Source organism: Chelonoidis abingdonii, chromosome 2, assembly GCF_003597395.2.
Source record: "Chelonoidis abingdonii isolate Lonesome George chromosome 2, CheloAbing_2.0, whole genome shotgun sequence".
In the NCBI taxonomy this organism is placed as follows: Eukaryota; Metazoa; Chordata; order Testudines; family Testudinidae; genus Chelonoidis; species Chelonoidis abingdonii.
The window spans coordinates 93,602,306-93,623,993 of record NC_133770.1 but is presented as its reverse complement, the minus strand read 5'-3'; the positions used below and the strand labels follow the sequence as shown (position 1 = coordinate 93,623,993).

Here is a 21,688-nt window from a genome sequence, read left to right as displayed (position 1 = left end):
GGGCGCAAGGTGGAAGTTTCGCCTAGGGCACGAAACATCCTTGCACTGGGCCTGCTAATTATACGGTCAATCCTGCCGTCTGTGAGATGCTGACCACCCCAAATCTTTCACTGTTTCCAACACAAATTGAGGGCACTCAGTAAACTTGTCACATCATGATTCATATGAATAAACATGATCCAAGCTTTGCAGAATTAAGGATCTCAAGGATTGCAAAGGCATTAAGTCCACTCTAGCACGCATGTGAAAACAATGTGTAAATATTGGAAGGATGCTGTGTTACAGGTTAGCCAGTGTACAGAAAGTTTTGTGTCAAAAAGTAATTGTATACAAAGCAACAGCAAACTCAAGACTAATTTCAGACAAAGCAATAACAGAAGTTTGGCCCAGAACTGTGCATATATTGTGCAAATACCTTTGAAGCTTGTTTTTTTTTTTTTGTTTCTTTTTTAAATATAGACTTTGTAAACAGGATATTTTGATAAGGAAATATTTATTAAGCATGATGCATAGACTGTAATTTTTTTTCTACCAAAAGGATTTCACATGGAAATTACAATCTCTGCTCAGCATACCTTAGTTCATGGCAGTAAATTACTTTTCATATGTCGTACAAGTATAAGAACATTCAGATATACCTCTAATACAGTCTGTACAGTAAATGTTGAAGAGGAGAAAACACATTCTATTTTTAAAGTGAAATCCAGTTCCTTGAAATATAGAAATGTTGTTGTTATTTGTCTTAGCTGAATACTATTTGGACAGACGAATCAATGTGGGACTAGGCAAACCACAAGGGTCTGTTGGTTTGAATTCAGGATTGTATTCAAACCCCAAAAGATAAATGAGCCCAAGTTTTCAGAAACTGAACTGGATTTTGGTCATTAGATAAGTAATCCTATTAGCGTGTTGTTCTAAAAATGCAAGGGGGGGAGTGGGAGGAGGAAGAAAAAGCCCTTGGGAAAATATTGATCAGCAAATAAATTTTACGAAACATGCAACTGTTCAAAGAAAATCAAATCTATATTTCATTTCATATTATGATTTATTTTAGAAAACACATTTAGAAGTGCTGTAGCTATGAACAATAAAAATAGTTGGTACCGCTGATAGGATGGTATGAAAAAGTCACAATCCACTCACTAATTCTACATTTAGATGTCTAAAACTGATTTTAACAAAATGATTGCTTAAACTTTGCTTTGCTCTAACAACCACATAAAAAATAATATTCTCTTTAAATAACTTGATGAAGCATAGACACTCTGCATATTAAAGTTTGGTTGAATGAAAATAAGCAGCTTTATATGAGTATTCCTTTTATAGTATAAATAACTAGGATTCTAGATAAGAAAATTGTATTTACATCCCAACCTCATTTTGCAGTAATGTGATCTACTTATTAGCAAGAGACCTGACAGAGTATTGGCGCAAAGTTCTGTCCATTATAAAATGACATGGCCAGTAATATCTTTCTTTGCCTCAGAAACATTGATGTTGAGAAGTGAACATTTGGTCCCCTGAAATTAGAAATGCTTCCTTCATATTTTTGGCTTGGATAACTTTTTTTTTTTAAAGTATCTTCTAATTTCACCTTGATTTTTTTCCCCAGTCACAAAGATCAGATTTAAAAGAAAAAAATTCATACTAAGTCTGAGCATTGCTGAGAGCTTCTTCATACTATTTCCTGTTGCACTGGTCTATAAACCACTAAATTGCTGTGACTTATTTCCTCTGAATTACCTGGATTATTTGGCCACGGGAAAAACAAATGGCTTTTGTACTCAGTGCAAATATCTCTACTTTAAATCCTGATGATACTATTGAATGGCATAACATCACATTAAAAAGAGACCATAAAATACTACTATGCACAATTTTCTCTTTCTTTGTTTTATAACCAATATGTTTTTTCTTCTTCAACAGTGTTATGGGTTGACTCTCCATAGAGCCTTCTCCTCCCACAGTATGGAGTAAAACAGGCAAATAGGAGCAACACCAACATAAACATGTTTCACTGATGTCAAATAAATGCAATGTAAATACAAGCATTTCACATAACTGACCCGAACCTCTACTCATTGCTTACCCATAATTCCCAATGAAATCAACGGCAGTTTTGGATGATTGGATCAGATCTAATAATGATAATTACAGTGTAATATTTCCCACTAAAGCCCCATGGTTTTCTTTCCCACATATAGTATATACGTATCTAATAGTACAGGATTCTTTGGCTCAGGATTCTACAGTGTAGTGGTACTTCTATGGTACAACGAAGAGATTTTTTAATAGTAATTGCAGTTGAGTTCTCTAGGTTACCTAGCAGCCACTGAGAGCATAGAAGAAGATTTGAAATCTGTGGTTAAAGTTTAAGCCTAATAGCTAAAGTAATTGATCAGTTCCCCATGGATTTTCTTTGGTCACTGAGGTGTGTATGGAGACTACAGGAGATTGTTTTATTGTGGGATTTTAGCAGAGCACTGCAGTCTCCTTACAATGGGTCACATACTGCTCTCCTGGGGGAAAACATGTGGGAGGGACAGAGAGGGAAGAACACTCCAGCAGGGGGAATCTTTCCAGGCCAGAGAGGTGGAGTTTCTCCCCCAGAGAGGTTTTTGGCCCCCATGAGTTGCAGCTCCCTGACAGCTGCCAGGGTACAGGGCCATCTGGATGGAAGCCCTGCAGCTTCACTCCAGATCCAGGACCACCTGCTCCCTGGCTGCTTCGCTCCATTTAAAAAGTCAGCGAAAAAAGACAACTCTGTAGAATTGCAGGGATATAAACGTTATTGACACTCCTGATGGAGCAACACCATGGAACTGCATGGGAGGCTAACGGGCAATGCACAATTGGTAAAGGAAGGAGGAAATGATTTTTGGAGAAGGGCCAGGGGTTGATAGTAGATTTCGTGCTTATGAAAGTTACTGGACTGGAAGTCCTGGAGAATAAACTTCCCTCTTTATCCATGGAACAGATACATGGCAGACAGTCGTAATATAAATTTGCAATTGTCACCCCATTGCCAGCAGATTTCACGGCTGAGCTGGAGGAATCTCTTCTATGGGTGAGAAGTTAGAACAGTGAATCTCTATGCTGCCTTAGGCTATGGCTACACTATGGCCTTTTCAGTGGCACAGCTGTACCGCTGCAGCTGTGCTGCCGTAAGATCTCCTATGTAGCTGCTCTATGCTGGCAGGACAGAGCTCTCCATTCAGCATAATTAAACCACCCCCAATGAGCGGCAGTAGGTATGTCAGCAGGAGATGCTCTCCCGCCAACATAGTGCTGTCCACACCAGCCTTTCTGCCAGTGAAACTTATGTCAGTCAAGGGTGTGAAAAAATATACCCTGACTCATAGGTGCCGACTCCGGGGGTGCTCTGGAGCTGGAGCATCCACAGGGAAAAATTAGTGAGTGCTCTGCACCCACCAGCAGCCAAGCTCTCCTACCCCCTGCCTCACCTCCTACTCCGCCTCTCCCCCTGAGCGCCCCGCATCCCCGCTCCTCTGCCTACCTCCCAGCGCTTCCCACCCGACCACCGCCAAACAGCTGTTTGGCAGTGTAGCAAGCTCCAGGAGGGAACGGGAGGAGCGGGAACGTGGTGCACTCAGGGGAGGAGGCAGAGAAGAGGTGGGGCTGGGGTGGGGATTTGGGGAAGGAGTCAGAATAGAGCTAGGGGGCGGAGTTGGGATGGGGACTTTGGAGAAGGGGTTGGAATGGGGGCGGGGCATGGCCTCATGGAAGGGGTGGAGTCAGGGCAGGGCCAAGGGCAGAGGGGGGGTTGAACACCGGTGGGAGCAGAACACAGTGCCTATGCCCTGACCAACAAAAGTTTTACCAACAAAAGTGTTAGCGTAGATATAGCCCAAGTCTTTGGTGTCTCTGCTGAGATAGACAACACAGGTGCCAAGTTTGATGACAGCTTTTGCAATGCGTACACTTGTCCACTAGCAAATAAGCTGAGATCAACAATTCATTTCATATATGCTGCCAAATGGGCTAGAAATTGTACTTTTGTATGATCCACCATGAGGCCAAACCAAAAGGAAAGAGATGTTGGCTGCATATCTTCCACACTTGGAGCCAGGTCTCAATTATTTTCAGACCCTTCCATACATCTTTACATTGACACTGCATTCATGTTACTCTCTCAGCAATTCATTTATGCTCCGGACATTTCAAAAATCTAGGCCAAGATTTTCAAAGGTGATTTTGGGTGCCTCTATTTTGAGGTTTCCTATTTGTAGACACTTTAACAGGACCTGATTTTCAAAGGGGTCAAACTTCCTGAAAATCAGATCCCCTTTGAACTGTCTCAGATTGGGTTAGCAAAACTGAATGCACTCATAATCACTAGTCACATCTGAAAATCTTGTCCCTAGCCAGAACAGACTGATTCATAAGAATAACATGTATCAGTGTACTTAATGTGTCAGTAAAAAACACAATCAGAAGATCCATGTGTCAGTGAGCTTAGGGCAATTACAATGTAAACTTTATTCACATGACTTATGTAACAGGAAAAGGGAAGGAGACATTTTGCCCTTGACATAGCCATATTTTACGCTGTATCTCTTGAGAGCAGATGTATAAATCAGGGAGGAGGCGGAGAGAGAAGTCTTGGCAGATTATCTGCCTTACTTCTTGTGGTGAATTCACCTGTGTGAAAATTGTGATTGGTTTGCAGAAGAGGGAAGGAAATAGCTATTTTTTGTCCAAACTGTGACACTATGAGAGAATGGTATTGTAATCGCAAAGGAAGAAACATACCATGAAACAAAGTTTGCTTTTAACTGTGTGTAAATAGTCTTTGATCAGACAACAGGATCTTTATGACGGGCTGCTATTGCAGATTAATAAACATTTGCTACAACAGTTTCATAAGTAGTTAGGCTTTATCCACAGAATGGATGCTAAGACAAGTAGTTGGCAAGGAAATCTAATCAATTGGATTGGTACAGCTGCATTGTAAATGCTTTTGACATAAGATAGAAAAATCCTCGAGAATCTTCTTCAGATTTTCATGGCTTTTCTGCTTCCTCTAGTGCACCCTGCGGAAAATCTAAAGGAGAGAAAGATAAATGAGGATGCTTAAAAATTGGATTATACTTGGCAAGCATACACAATACATTGTTGATTTCACCACAGTTTGGAAAAGTCTTAGTTATACTAGAGGAAATAATTTACTGCATACAAAAAACTCTGTGCTAAAAGAATGTTACAGTTGCAAAAGCAAGCACTCAAAAGTTAGGAAATACCAGAATTAAGGTTGCCTGTGCAAATTAATTCAGCCTTGTTGTGCATATGCATTATGATACAGTCTTAAATTTACATGATCACATACCACTTTGTCCATAGGAAAAAATGGCACAGGACACACATGTAAAGTAGATATAAAATGCTACAATTGGTAGCATTTTATCACCAATTTGCCCAGGTATAAATGCTTATACAAGCTGCAAAGCAGTGGAGAATCAGGCATTTTGTTTATTAATAGAATGCAACTTTTAAAATGGCTATATGTATATTCAAGGCTGACACTTTGCAAAAACTGATGTAGCAAACTACTAGTCTTGGAGAAATTTCATTTATGAAGCCTTGTTGATGTTTTTGTTTTAAAACATCAAAAGTACAACAGGAGGCGTATCAGATTTGAATTTGCTCTAAATCAACACCACAGCAAACCCGAAGGAAATCCGAAATCTGGGAGTAAGTGGTCTAAAATTTCCAGACTGAAGTAAATGTGGAAAAAGAGAACAGTGAATAACCAAATTAAAGCCTATCTAAACACAAACTTGCATGATTTAATTAAACTGGTTTAGTTAAACCACAGCAAATCGGTGTGGGTTTCCTTTTATTTCAGCTTCAAAGTAGCTTATTGTGTTCTAACTTAAAACCAAACTAAACCTGGTTCAAGCCAAAATAAAATCAATAAATAATTATAATAATGCCTATCTCTTATATAGCACCCTTCATCCATACAGCCGAAGCACTTTACAAAGGAGCTGAGTATCACTAACCCCATGCAATGGTCAGGGAAACTGAGGCACAAAGAAGTTAAATGATTTGCCCATGAGGCCAGAGTCAGGAACATAACCCAAGCTTTGCTTTGTCCACTATGTCACACTGCCTCCATAACTATGTCCACACAACCTTTCTCACCTGTTTAACTAAACTGGTTTAAAATTACACACCTTCAATTTAATTGGTGTAACTCTGTGCATAGACAAGCCCTCAGAGTTTCATTTTTTTAGGTTGGCTATGTCTTTTGGTACTAGGGGATTTTGACATGTCAATGAATGGCTGGGTGTGAGGACAAAAAATTGAACAAACTTTACTGAGAGCCTTGAGATTGAAGCTGCAAAATGCCTGAAAGGCAAACAGAGAGCAAGAGCTCGGGGATAAGACCATGGTGACACAAAAGACCAAAGCTGTGGCTTCTCAGCAAGAGCTTTAATTCCCCAAGGAGCTGTGAGGTTTCCCCTCACCAAATTGCCTATTGTTTAAGAGGACAATTAAAAATACCATGTTGAGAGCTGATCAGGGTTTACAAAGCTCATCTATGGCATGATAGCGCCTTTGTTCAAAACTGTTAGCGTGTAGCACATCCTGGAGACACACAGGGACCAGCATTAGGCTCTGTCCTAGGTAATGCCCTCATTAATGATTTAGAAGAGGAAGTGAGCAGCAGTTTAATTATATGCGCAGATTATCAAAAACTGAGATTAGCTGCAGATACTGGGGAGGAGACAGAAATACTGCAATGAAGCCCAGAGAGATTAACAAGAGGGACAGAAAAAAAAAGTCAGATTTAAATTGAAAGACATTTGGGGAATAAACAATCTGAAACACACATGCTTCTGGGAGACAGAGATGCAGCAGCTGAAAGAGACCTTGAGGTAATAGATCACAGCAAATGAAACAAAAGTTTGCAACATGATTTTAGGCCAAAAAGCCCAATGCAGAGGCATCGCGTCATGGAGCAGGCAGTTAACAGACTGTTTATGGATGGCTCTGCTATGATCACATCTGAAATATTGTGTTCAGCTTCAGAAAGATATCAAAAAATTGGCCTGATCCAAAGTCCATTGAAATCAATGGGAAGACTCCAGGGACTTCAGTGGGCTTTAGACCAGGCCCTCAAAGAACAACAAATATGACCTGGTGACTGAAAATACAGCTTTGGAACAATCTTACAGAACCTAAATATGCATCTAGTAGATTAGCTCAGAAACAACAAAAGGGTGGATATGGAGCTAGATAGTCTATATCTGAAGGGCATAAATAGCAGAGAGAGAGTAATTATGTTGGGACAGGAGGGTATAGGTAGTAGTAGAGTCATGCAATTAAGAAATGGAACATTTAGCTAACTATCAGAAAACACTTCTTGACAGTGAGATATTGTAGCCTTCAGAATAGTTCCCCAAGGGAAAAGAATCATCACTGAGACATTTTAAATTAGATTGGACAGAAAACCTAAACACCTAAGTTTTCAAATGAGAATAACAACTGTGGATGCCCAACTTAAGACACCTTAAAAGTGCCCGATTTTTCAGAAAGTGCTGAGCACCTATCCTCTGAAAAATTAGGTTCCTCTAATAGGTCTCTATTTCAGCACCCAGAATTCGAGTCCTGCAAAATCATTAGATACTTCTAAAGATGCCGGCCAGAAAATGTCTGAATGTAGGGGACAGGTCTACTGGCAGGGAGATGAACTGAATGACTTAATGCATCTTTTTCTTTGTGACTTGACTGATTCTGTTCACTGATTCTGTGCTAAAAATGGAAAATTAATCGTTTTTTGAGATATAAAGTAATGCCCAAGAGTCTCAATAACTACGTGTATTTTCATGACATTGATTTCTTCATGTTGTTATTTCTAAAATCGGCCATGATAAAAATAGCATTAATGATAAACAATGTAAATTCCTGAAATATATAGTAGATTATCCCAGACAAAGGTGCTAGCCTTTTCTGATATAATTATAGGTTTGCAGAACAAAGGAAATTCAGTGGGCACAATTTATCTTGATTTCACATACCTTTTTGACACAGCACCAAATACAAATTTAAAGAACTTAGATGCTGTCTGACTAAAAGTATCATGGAATAAGTAAATTATGGGTGATGTGCATTTATGTATGAGGTGTAAATGATGTCTGGTATTAAATTGTGCAACGATCTCATAGAACGATGCATAAAGATGTGTCCTTCAACAATGAGTCTTGCAAGCTATGACCTACACTTTTCTATGTGCAGTATTAATTAACATGCACATTGATTAAATCGGCATATGATAAATTATGGTACAATGGATAATTAATATCTGGGAGGTTAATCATCAGCATGGTCTGGCAAGCTTATGCAGAAACACAAATAAATATGTTGTAAGATTTAAAATACTGATTCTCTAGTTCATTTAGAAAGAGTCCCCCACCTGGATCAAGTCTTTTTCCACCCTCCCAGTCCCCCCACTGCATGGTTCTCAAAATGTTTCATTTTGCAGACTACCAAGAAAGCATCCGTGGACCACCAATCTCCCACAAAAACAGTCTGCAAACATTGTCATGGATAAATTTACATTAACTCACCTATAAAGATTAACAATCTACATAGCTACGGACTGGAAAACCCTTACTTAGAAAACAGGAATGATGCAATTCACCCCTGTGCTGTGCCAGCACTAAATCCTCAAAATAGCACTTAACCATGGGAGTGATTTAAGTCAGAGCATAGACCATGTACTGGTGATTTTCACCTTAAAGGAGTATGCTGGGAGTTCCAATTATCAAAAACTGAATATAATAGTGTCTAAGAGATGCCATCATCAACTGCTCAATGACAGTCCTGAAAACCATTTTTTGCATTTGACAACTAGAAAATGTCCCCACAATGTTCACACTGTTCTCTAGATCAGGAGCACGCAACCTTTTTGGAAATTGTATGGAGGACCAGTTAGGAGAGGGGGTTGTGGCCCACCCCTCAGCCCCTATACAACCTCCCCCTGGGACTCCTTCCCCATCCAACCCCCCCGTTCCCTGATGGCCACCCCCGGGATCCCTGCCCCATCCAACCACCCCTTCTCCTTGTCCCCTGACTGCCTCCAGGACCCCTACCCCTAACTGCCCCCTGCCACTCCATCCAACCCCATCTCTCATTCCTGACTGCCCCCCCGGAACCCTGACCCCATTCAACCCCCTTGTTCCCCGCCCTCTAATTGCCCCAATCCCTATCCACACCCCCGCCCCTAACCACCCTCCGAATTCCCCTGCCCTCTATCCAAACCCCCCGCTAACAGCCCCTTTACTGTGCTGCCTGGAGCACCGGTGGCTGGCGGTGCTACAGCCGCGTCACCTGGCTGGAGCCAGCCATGCTGTCACCACTGCGCAGTACAGAGCACTGGGTCAGGCTGGGCTCTGCAGCTGCGCTGCCCCAGGAGCTCACAGCCCCACTGCCCAGAGCACTGCGCCGGCAGTGGGGCGAGCTGAGGCTGCGGAGGAGGGGGAACAGCGGGGTGGGGTCCAGGGCTAGCCTCCCGGGCCAGGAGCTCAGGTGCTGGGCAGGAGGGTCCCACGGGCTGTATGTTCTAGATATTTCATATACAAGCAAGTATTCAGAATACTGTAGTTATGTTTAATTCACTGTCAACTGAAAGATTGTTAAAAGTGGTCATCGATTACAGAGATATCATTTGTAATAACAATAAATCCATTCTTAGAATATGGAGTGCAGTTTTCAGTCCCTCATTACAAAAAGACTGAAACACAAGAGAAAATTCAAAGAAGGGCAAACAAAATGAGAAAAGTGCTCCAGGATATCAGAGAGACTAGGTGGGTGAGGTCCAACAAAAGATATTACCTTACTCACCTTGTCTCTTGAAAAGTGCTACAAGACATCTGAAGGATACTTGATAGAATTATTTATATGACTGGTGGGAAAAAAGCCATTTTAAACAAATTACAAATACTTGAGGGATATTGCAGAGGGGAGAGGAAAGGACTGTGTTCTGCAATCATAAATTGGTCAAACAAGGCATAATGGTGCACCAAGTTAAGATAGAAACATTCAGGTTAGACATGAGACAACATTTAAGAGTCATGACAATTAGGCAATGGAATAAACTGACTAGTGAGACAGCTGAGTCATCTACATTAGGGGTTTTCCAAAGATTCATTAGATGAAATTCTAGTGGAATTATCATAGAAAATGCAGAGGCGTTGGATTGGATGACCTGAGGGGCCTTCTCCAAACCTATCATCTATGCTGTTATGATTCATTCCAAGCAGAATATTTTGGACTCTCATGAATTACTGGCTGAGTATCCTGGATACTCACGTACATTAGTTTGCTCGTAGCATGCATAAAACTTAGCCAAAAGCTGGTTTGGAAGTGCTTGATCTACAATATTCAATACTTCTCAACCTCTGTTTCGTATGGTGACTCAGAGGCAGGACTGTTATAACAAGAGAACAAAAAGCTATTTTGGTTTTAGATTAGGTTATAGAAAGGAGACACCACTTCTCCCACACAAAAGGGGAGGGAACACACAATTTCATGGACAGTTTATATACTGCTATTCCTATACCATAGATGAATAGCCTCCAAATAAACCAAAGTTTTAAAGTCACTGCTTAACATAAAATATGTAAAAGGAGGAAAAGGGAAAATGTACCAAATGACCAAAGATATAATAGTTATTTTTGCTTCTTTGTTAGCAAGATAAGATTTAGACTTTTCCCAGCACCTTTCAGCCATGCTTGAAATCATCATGATAATTTCCTTCTAAGAACTCCATCCATCTATTGTTCATAATTTTCATTATCATTATAAAACCATGTGAGTAAAAAATGCAGCTTCCCTTTCCTTAACATGTAATCTTTCTCCCATGGACATGTGCCAAAATGGCGTTTCAGCAAGCCTAAAAAAGTAACAATAATTTGTTAATCCCAAGAAAACTGTGACTGAGTAGCATGAAGTGCCTAGGGGATTGATATAAATTCATGATTTTTACTGTCGTTATGAAGATAGATCATGGTGATGGATAAGACCAAGCTATTTACAAATTGTTTCCTTTACTTCTTTAAGGGAAACATCTCTAGAAATAGGACTTAGATCTGTGTTCAATACCATATTATGTGGAAGAGCTAATTAAGAGTGAACACCCTCTTTGAGTCACTGATTGATTATAATATTAATTTATAGATATATGTGTGTGTTTTGCATTTGAAAGGGACATGGTACTGGATGAAGGAGAAGGAAGGCAAGACTGCCACATTCACAAAAGAACTATATAATTCAATGAGTTTGTTTTACTTTTGGTTTGGGAAGTGGTAGGAATGAGAGCAAGCTGTTCATTCATCACATTTCTGTCTGTTTTAGGGGACTGGATAGACCATAGTATGGATAACGGGATACAGTGTTTTTCATCTCTTGGTCACTGATTTGAATGCCACTACTATGGTAGCTGCAGCTGATAGTCATGAATATTTGATATTTGTAGTGTTGTTGTTTCTATCTGTGCTGATCCCAAGATATAAGAGCGACAAGGTGGGTGAGGTAATACATTTTATTGGCCAACTTCTGTGGGTGACAGACAAGCTTTTGAGCTTGCACAGAGCTCTTCTTCAGGTCTGGGAAAGATTCTCAGAGTGACAAAGCTTTCAACACAAGATGGAATATATTGTTTAGCATAAGGAGTTAGCACATATTGCAAGAGAACATTCAAGGTGAAATGGCCAGTTAACACCTTTGCAGTTGTAGGACAAAGGAGGGTTAAGGGGTTACAGACTGTTAAAATGAGCCATAAAGCCAGTGTCTTTACTGAGTCCATGATTTTTAGTAGTTATGAAGGTAAGCTCCCAGGCTCATATTTTGAAGCTGTTGTGCATGTTTCCTTTGAGGATGAGGACTGAGTGGTCAGATATGGAGTGACTGTTTTGTGAAATGCGTTTCGTAACTTTATAATAAGTCAAGCTTTGTCCTACAACTGCAGAGGTGTTGACTGCCCACTTCACCTTGAATGGTGTCAGCAATGAGGGCCTGCAACTTGCCTGCTCAGTTGCCAGACAGCCAATGAGTGCAGTTGTGCCACAACAGAACCACCAAATTAGAGAGATTAATTTTATGACAAAATGCCAATTTCCAAGAGATTGCTGAACTGCTTACTTAATGCTCCAGTAGAGGATCTACATTTTAAACAGAATGACAAATTCATTTCTTTTTTGTTAGCAGTAAGACTTTGTATTATACATTATTGGAAAAACGTGACTTCTTCTGGAATTGTGGCATAACAAAATCGATAATGTTCTTGGAATGGAAAAACATTCCCACCAAGTACATACACAAGAAACACCAAAAAGATGACAGGTATTTACAAATTTGGTCATCCTTTTCAGCATACTCAGAGGATGCTCTGTTTAAAATGAAGATCCTTTACTGGAAGAATTAAATGTATCATGAATATCCTTATTCTGTTCTCCCTGACTAACTGATGTTCCACTGGAAACTCACCTTACAAATAGAGTTTCATCCCTTAATCAGTGAACTTCAGCCTATATTAAGACTTCTTAAAAGCTTGTTTGGAGAGCATCCTACTATCCTAGCACATTGTTTATATTCATCTACAACAACTTAGGAGCCTGATTTGAAGCAACTAGAAGCACAGTAACATTTCAGGCAAAATAACAGGCACAAACTAATGAGCTGCCAGTGAGCACAGTACTCCTGCACCTCCATCCCTATCATACAGTACCACAAAACGATAAGAATAAAATCAGCTCTGACATGCTAAACTACATTAAAGCAATGTTAAGGGTTTGATGTAAACAAAGGGAGTTAAGTTCTGATTTAAGGCTGAAATTCTGTCTATAAAAATCAATTTGTTGTGCCCAGGTTTTTCTAATATACATGATATATTTAACCTCATGCAGTGTTCCGTGACCATATGGCATTATCTACTGTGGTCTGTGTTTTCTTATGATTATAATATAAAAAAGTCACAACTAAGGATTGGGGCCTTCCTCTATCTGGCTTTATAAAAACAGTAAGAGGCACTTATAACACACTAGGCAATTGGTTAAAAATACAGTCAATATATTGAAAAGCAAACTGAACAGCAACCACATAAGTAAATCCCTCACTTTACCTATGCAGCTCCTTCAGGCAGCATGGACCTTTTTGAAGCTTTCTTGCAGTGTGCCATAAAGGTCGACAGATCTGGGCTCTTTTGTACCAAGGAACAGATTCCAAAGAAAGGGAGCCTCTCACGGAGAACCCCCTGCCAGCAGCTCCCTTATACCAAGGACAATGGGTCTAGCTTGAGTGTCTCCACAGATCTCAAATGTGGAACTATAGCTGAAGGAGAGAGGCAATATTTCATGGAGGATGGTTCTAAGTCATGTAGGGCTTTATAGGTAAGGAAAAAAAAAGACACCTTAAACTCCATCTAAAAGCCCACAGGCAGGCAGTGCAGACCACGGAGCTTTGGTGGAATACGCTTGTAGCTAGATACTCTGCTTAACAAGTAGGTCACCACATTGGTATGATTAGACTGCCATCACAGGTATGATTGCAGCAAATGTAGACATACCTTAACTATCTTTAATTTAGGTATCACGAGCAAGTACCAATAGCAATGAAGCTGCAACACCAAAGGATTTAGAATGGGCCAGCCACCCATGTAGCTACCCAGGGTCCCAGGTGGCCTTTTACAGCCCATGCTGCCATAGTTTCACTGCTATTGGTACCCATACTAACTAGATTAAACCTCGCTTAGGTATGTCTAGGTATGTCTACATGTGCTGCAATCACACCTCAGACTGCAGCATACACAACCCCTATATGTTGCCCCATAGTTAGAGTGCATTTATAACAATGTGAAGATAACCGTGGAATGAATTAGTTGATTAAGGGAAGCAGTAGTTGGGTCATTGCATTTGTGCCTCAAGTAAAGCGAGTTAAAATTTTCCAACTAAATGTTTTTCAAACAAAAATGGATTTTCAAATAAGCAAAAATGTTGGCTGAAAATTTTCTATTTTCATCAACGGTATTTGGGCTGTCATCAAAAAATTCAGTCAGCAAAACAAACAAAAATCAGTTTTCAGGGTTTTGATTTTTCAATTAAAACCTGAACATTTTTAAAGAAAATCTGATGGAAAACAAGCAAAACAAAAAAAAAATGTTTTAATCCACAGATTTCACAGGGAACCCATATTTAATTTCCAGTTTCATCTAGAACAAATAGTTTTTTCCAAGTTACAAATCCCTCAGAAATAAATACAAAGAGTTGGCATTGGAATGACTGAAAAGGCTTTTGTTTGCTTCCCATGCTGATATTGTGTATGTTAATATTATTCTGGAGGCTGGTTTATATTGATATTTAATGTGAGGATAGTCTGGAGATAATGCTGATTTTAACTGTGTTAAGTGTTAGAAATACACTCAGAGGGCTTATGCAATATGCACAACATAATTCTAAAAATATAAATATGGCCACAACAACACTACCATTATACTTCATTATACATTATATTTCACATCCAATACCATTCAGAATTGCTGATAAGCCTTATAAGAAATGTTGTCTAATTAATAAATGGTTATCAGATATAGTAAGGAGGACCACATATGCCTCGATTAGATAGACACAAAGAATAAGACATTTGTAGTGCATAGGTAATTTTGCCTTTTCCTTGGAAGAAGTTATATTATATTAGCTAGCTGACTTCTGTCAATTACTGATTGTTCTGATGGTTTACTGTCTTCACCAAAGGTATAAGATTGGACATCTGACAATTAACAACTGCTTGGTCTTCCCAGACAAGTGAGCCCTGTGATAGATAGGCAAAACTGCAGGGGTTGGTTACCTTTAGGGCAAGATTTTCCACTATTGTCATATGAATGGCAGTGAAATGAATGCTTCTTATAGAGGCAGCCATCCAGTGCCTGCCTGCAGGAAGAATCAAGACCCGTTAAGGATATGTGAATTACAGCAGTTTTCCATTATTGGACCAACTTCTGTTGGTGAGAGAAGCATATTTCTCACCCACCTCATGTCTCTAATATCCTGGGACCAACACGGCTACAACAATGCTGCATACAGAAATTTTCCATTCATGGAGGCTGATTGCACTTCAAAAGTGACATTTGAAAACTTATGGCCTCCTTGTTAAAAAGTCTTACAACCCACTTCATCCATCTACGTCTTGCTCTACACTTAAAATTTAGATCAACCTAGCTACATTACTCTGTTATGAATTTTTCATACTCAGGGGTGTGAGCATCATACTTAAACCAACCTAGCCCCTGGTGTAGACACAGCTAGATTGATGGAAGAAATCTTCCGTTGACCTAACTATCACTGCTTGAGGAGGGAGATTACCTACATTGATGGAAAAATACCTTCTGTCAACATAAGAAGTATATACACTATGGTACTACACTATTATAATTGCAGCACCATTGCTGTGGCCACTGTAGTGCCCATAGTGTAGACATGCCCTAAGTATAGGGTTACGATATGTCCAGGTTTTCCAGGACAGAGCCTCTTTTTTGAGTTTCCCTTCTCTGTCTGGGTGGATTTTTCAAACAGGAAATGTTTGGGGCTTTTGCAGAGCAGGCAAGCTGCAGCTCAGAAAGAGCCCCAGTTGTCTACTTCCTGATTGGTCCCTCCCCTGCATCCACAGCTGAGTTGTCCCAGCCCTGGGGAGGTGTTCCTGCAGGGAGGTGCTGACTGACAGCCGTTGCTGCATCCTGGGCTTGCGCCAGCTGTCCTGCCACCATGACAGGGAGCGTCACTGCCCCCAACGTCCAGTGAGTACCCCCACCACAGGTACCCTCCAGCACCCCCACCTGTACCCCTTGCAGATCCTCCTGTTCTTCTCCCCCCCCCCCCCGCTCTGTTCTGTCCCCCTCCAGCAGTGTCCTCTTTTTGGGAACCTAAAATATGGTAACCCTACCTAAAGAACTCTTGGCAAGTGGACTAGGATCCTAATTTAAGTCATAATAATGAAGCTATCCTCTTTATATGGATGATATAAATGTCAGGAAAAGTTCTGAATAGGGCTAAGTACAATTCTTAACATGCAAGCTGTAAACTAGATGAGGCTTTATGTACCATCAACATGGCAACATGTGGAATAACAGGGATCTTGGGGTTTGAGTAAAAACCGAACTAATGAAATTTTGATGAATAGTGAACCCATTAAAAACACATACTTACAGTGCAGTCCTGCATTCCTTGTGAACCTGACATTTCCATGGCCACAAAACAAACTAATGCATGTTTGGCTCCTTGCATAGAGGCATTATTTCCTTCAACAAAGACTTGGCACACTCGCTCTATACAGTCCTGGTGAAATGGCACCACTCTTCAGTACCAGAGGACGTAGACAAATCAGAAGAAATTCAGAAACAAGCAACATAAATGATTGAGCGGCCGATTTATTAGGAAACACTAAAATGTGTGAGGGGGAGAAATCAAGTAATCGAATAGCAAAGGAAGATCTACGAATTTGGTATTATGCAAAGGAGTAAGACTAGAAGCAATGAAATTAACACAAGAAAAGGCATATTTAAGTTGCCTAATGTACAAGTACAGTCTCCAACAGGAGGTGGTGATGGAAGCCACACAGTTTGGCACATTTAAAAGTTAGACAGACAAAGTGCCATAATGGAGAGAACAATCCTGCAGTGTCAGGGAGGTGGTCAAGATGATCTAACAGGAGATTTCCAGCTCTTACTTCTGTACATATCATTTAACAGACCTGAGGTGTTACAAATTCCTAAGTGTTCTGTAATATGTACAGAAACATCAGCTTTTGCTTACCAGCAAGTTTTCAGGGACTGAATACTCTATATATAGTTATAGTGCAAATGCTAAAATCATATTCAAAATTTCCATGGATTCTTCTGGAAATAACATTCAACAGGGCTTTACCATTTGATGTCATTTTTCCTTTGGAATCTTGGGGAGGGTAGGAAGGTTGAGGGAAGGGAGGCTGATTTGGGGAAAATATGTCTAAAAAAATAACAAAAGCAAACTAATACTTGTGTAATATTTTCCCATCCTGAATTTCACACATATACCGTAGCTTAAAAGGAATGAGAAAAATGCTCCGAGACCTTTTTCCAAATGCAATCTTTTGATAAGTTCCAATGTTGGCTTAAAAACAAAAGAAAAAAAAAGGCACATATTAAAGTAATAGCTAAGAATTCTTCTACAGAGACTTTTAAAAAAGCCTCTTTCTATTGTTTTCCAAATACTATGCCCGGTGGGTTTTTTTGTTTGTTTGCTTGCTTGCTTTTTTTATATCATGATTTTCGGCTAAAATCCTATTTTTGCAAATATGAAGGGTGATAGAATTATGCTTTGAAGAACAAAACCAATGACAACACATTTTATATTTTTGCTATCATATTATATCCCCTATTAACGGTATCATAAAAATCAGTCTACTGAAAGACCTAGAGCCTAATTCTCCTTTCACTTACAGCACTGAATCACTGATGTAAGTGAGAGGAGAATCAGATTCCTTATTTCTAGCTAAGTCTTGGTGGCAGTGTCCATGCTGCCAATTTCAATATTCACAGTACAACAGCAGTAGATTACTTAAATATGATGATCCAATTAAGAAGTTCCCAAATCTGAGAGATCCTGGGTTCCTCCTGCAAGGTTCTAAGCACCTTCAGCTCCCATCAAAGCTAACCAGGAGCTGAGGGAGCACAGAACTTTGCAAGATCAGGCTCATTAGCACTTGCATAAGATTGGCTGAGACAAAAACAACAATTAGCAGAAGCCAATGGGCCTGCACATAAGTCTCGGAATGATGAAAGAAGCATTTTTAAATGCAGCATGGTTTTTCTCAGAGGCACAGGAAACAATAAAAGCTTAGCAGACTTAGCATGCAGGGGGAGTAATATAACTTTTATCGTTTTGTGGACTTTTGTGAGAAATAAGTCCAACTATTATAGAAGGGCTATTGCCCTATTGAGCTAATAAATTCAAGGCTTGCAAAATTTCAATAATTATACATTCACAGTTGCTGTGGGACTTCAGTAACAAATGCAGTTTGAATTCAAATATATGTTTTCCACTAACAGCACTGATCAGAATTATTAATGCATTTTCTGCCATGAAAAAGAAGCCATTTGGCTAAGTTACAATACTGCCAATTGCCTTGTATCACTGACTTTTTACTGACCAGTAAATAAACCAAGAACAAGAGTAAAGAATTGCTTTTTGCTGATTATGAACTATACAGGATTATTTCCTTAGTAAGCAGTAATGTGAATTAAGGATGTAGCTATGTCAGTTCCAGGATATTAGAGAGACAAGGTGGGTGAGGTAATGACTTTTATTGGACCATCTTCTGTTGATGAGAGAGACAAGCTTTCAAGCTTACACAGAACTCTTCGTCTAGTCTGGGAAACTTAATACATATTACAAGAACCTATAACCCACTAACAACCCCGCCACCACAGCTGCTTCCCCCCTTCTCCTGCTCCCTTCCCTTCCTCCTTGTGACTGGAGGGGTGTTAACAGGCCATTTCATCTTGTATGGTCCCTGGAAATATGTGTTAACTACTGATGCTAAACAATCTGTTCCATCTTGTATTTAGCTGTGACACTCCGAGGCTACGTCTACACTGCAATTAGACTCCTGCGGTTGGCCCTGCCAGTTGACTCAGATTCAGGCTAAGGGGATGTTTAATTGTGGGTGTAGATGTTGAGCTTCAGGCTGTAGCATGACCTCTGGGACCTTACCATCTTGCAGGGTCCTAAAGTCTGGGCTCCACTGCAAGTAAACACTGCCTGAGCCTGAGCCCCAGAAGCCTGAGTCAGCTGGCACGGGCCAGCCACAGGTACCTAACTACAGTGTAGACATAGAATCATAGGACTGGAAGAGACCTTGAGAAGTCATCTAGTCCAGTCCCCTGCACTCCTGGCAGGACTAAGTATTATTATTACTTTGAGTAAATTTCCCAGACCTGAAGAAGAGCTCTATGTAAGCTCAAAAGTTTCTCTCTCTTACTGAAGTTGGTCCAATAAAAGATATTACCTCATTGACCTTGTCTTTCTAATAAAGCAAAGGGACAGATTATTTACCAAATACCAGCAAAATGGAACGAACTGGCAACAGAAAACTATAATTTTGGAAGCAATTTCCATAAAATATACTGAAACTCAGGCTTAAGCGGGCCCATTGTTCTTCAATTTCTGAATAAAGCTGCATTTATTTTCAATTTTTTCAGTGGATTTTTGAAAAATCATCATCAGCCTAGGAAGACTAATTAAAATGCCAAATCACTCTGTGGTTAAACTGTCTCAAAACAAACTGTGAAGGAGAAAAAATATGATTCGTTATTCAGGCCTGGATACTGCAAACACTTACATGCATGCTTAAATTTATGCATGAGTAGTTCCGTTAAACTTAAAAGTCCAACTGGAGTGTGTGTTTGTATTTTTAAAAAATCAGTTAACTAATTTTCTTTTTTATAATTCTGATATCAACGTAACACTAGGAAATACATTTTTGTTTGTTTTTATAAAGTTGACAAAGTTGAAAGAACAAAGGTCACAAGTCAAAGCTTCAGTCCTGCAAGTTTGTCCAAGTTTGCCTACCCAGAACGCTGCTGAAATTAGCAAAGCTCTGCATAGGTGCAGGATTCTGCCCAAACAGAACATCTTACAGGACAGGGGCCTGAGGGCTCATCTCTACAAACTCTTTAATCTTGTGAGTAAATGTGATTCCCTTATGAGATTCTTAAGTAATGACCCAATTTCAGGGAATTATTCCTAAGCACCTCAGCACTTAAGCATGTTCTCAACTGAAGTGAGTGGGACATAAGCACATTAAAGTGCCATCCAGAGGAAGGATGGATTTAAACATGTGTCTGCTTAACTGCTGTTCTGTATCAGGGCCTATGAGTTTCTAACTTTAGAGACATTGTTCAGGCCCAAATTTAGATTTGGTACTGTCATAAACAGATTGTTAAGGGTTAATGTCTCTTTTACCTGTAAAGGGTTAACAAACAGGGAACCAAACACCTGACCAAAGGAGCAATTGGAAGACAAAGATACTTTTTAAATTTGGGTGGAGGGAAGTTTTTGTATGTGTTCTTTTGTCATTGTTCTCTTCTTCGGGGGTCTGAGAGAGACCAGACATTATACAGGCTCTCTTACGTTTCTGTTCAAATATAAAGTAAGAAGCAGGTTTAGGCTTTTTTTAATTGTTTTATTCATTTGCAATTGTGGATCGCTGGTTAACTTTATATGTTGTATCTGGATATTTTGATTTGTATTGGTACTGGGGAAAATTTTCTTCTGGTGTCTGTAAGCTATAAGGACTCTGTATATTTACATCTGAAGTTACAGAGATAATTCTTTATTTTTCCTTCTTTATTAAATTTCTTTTTAGAGAACTGATTGATTTTTTTCTTGTTTCCCTTGTTTATCCCAGGGATTGGATAACTCACCAGGAACTGGTGGGGGAGCGGGAGGGGGGAGAGGTAGAAATCTCTCTCTGTTTTCCTTGAATTCTTTTGCCTCTTTGTGAAGGGAAGGGACATGCTCTGTATTGTGATTTAAATAAGTTGGATCAGTATCTCTCAGATAGTCCAGGGAGGAAAGTCTGGGAGGGAAAGAAAGGGGAATTTTTATTCCTCTGTTTAAGAACCCAAGGGATTTGGGTTCTTGGGATCCCAGGGAAGATTGGGGAGATCAGAGTCGCCCAAAACACTATATTTTGGTGTGGCAGTGCATCAGATTAACTGGTAATTAAGCTTAAAGGAATTCATGCAGGTACCCAAATTTTGGACGCTAAGGTTCAGATCTGGGAATTATACCTTATGACAGGTACAACAAAGATTTTTAGAAAATCTTTACAACTGGTAATATTTTCATTGCTACCCCCCACCCCAATTTCAATGATGACAAATAAGAAAAACCCAAAACTAGAACACTAACTTTGAGTTTGGCACAAGAACCACAAAATGTAACAGAGACTAGGAACAAATGCAAACTAACCAGTCTAGATTTATTATCCAAGCAGAATAAAATGCAAACTGCAAACCATGCACAGACAGCTATGAAAGGCAAATTATCTTTTTTAATATTCCTTAAATTTTACAGCACAAAGCAATTTATTAATAATGCACATAAGGATATGTTCTGGTTTCTTTTCTTTTTTTAAAACTTTAAAAAACTTCATGGCGTCCCTTTAAGAAATACCCACCACATATATTAAGTTGAACACAATATAATTTTGTTTAAAACTTGCGTTCTGTGGGAACGAAGGTTTTTATTTCTCTAAACTGGTCTCAAAGGAATCTTGGGTTTTACATGTGGTATTTCAAGTCTCACTGTAGGAGATTTTTACATCAAAATTCACACAGAATTCTAAAGGCTCCACTGGAGTTTCTCAGAGTGACAGTTTAAGAAAAAAATGTAACTAGAGCTCTATTGAGACAGAAGACACCACAGCAAAAATGAAATACAAATAGTGTAGATAAAGATTTATCAAAATCTAGCTGGTGGCAGCCCCAATGTATTTAGCCACAAAATCCCCCATCACTGTTTTGTAATGTGCTAGATGCCACCCTCTCTTTCCCAGAAGCAGTTGGTGTTGCTGTAAAATACAGTATTTTATGTTCCTATCGGAGGAAAGGTATACATATGTTAAATAT

At 39.6% G+C, this 21,688-nt stretch overlaps 1 protein-coding gene across 5 annotated transcripts in view; it reads right to left on the bottom strand.

Annotated features, from left to right (window-relative positions):
* Window positions 1–4,957: 4,957 nt before the first annotated feature.
* BBS9 (Bardet-Biedl syndrome 9) overlaps window positions 4,958–21,688 on the bottom strand; it is a 498,766-nt gene continuing 482,035 nt past the window's right edge. For all 5 annotated transcript variants that reach the window (XM_075062584.1, XM_032778779.2, XM_032778787.2 and 2 more), the window contains one exon: window positions 4,958–5,065. In XM_075062584.1, coding sequence (XP_074918685.1) covers window positions 5,025–5,065 — 41 coding nt within the window. In that variant the 3' untranslated portion in view covers window positions 4,958–5,024. The remainder of the gene's footprint in view (window positions 5,066–21,688) is intronic.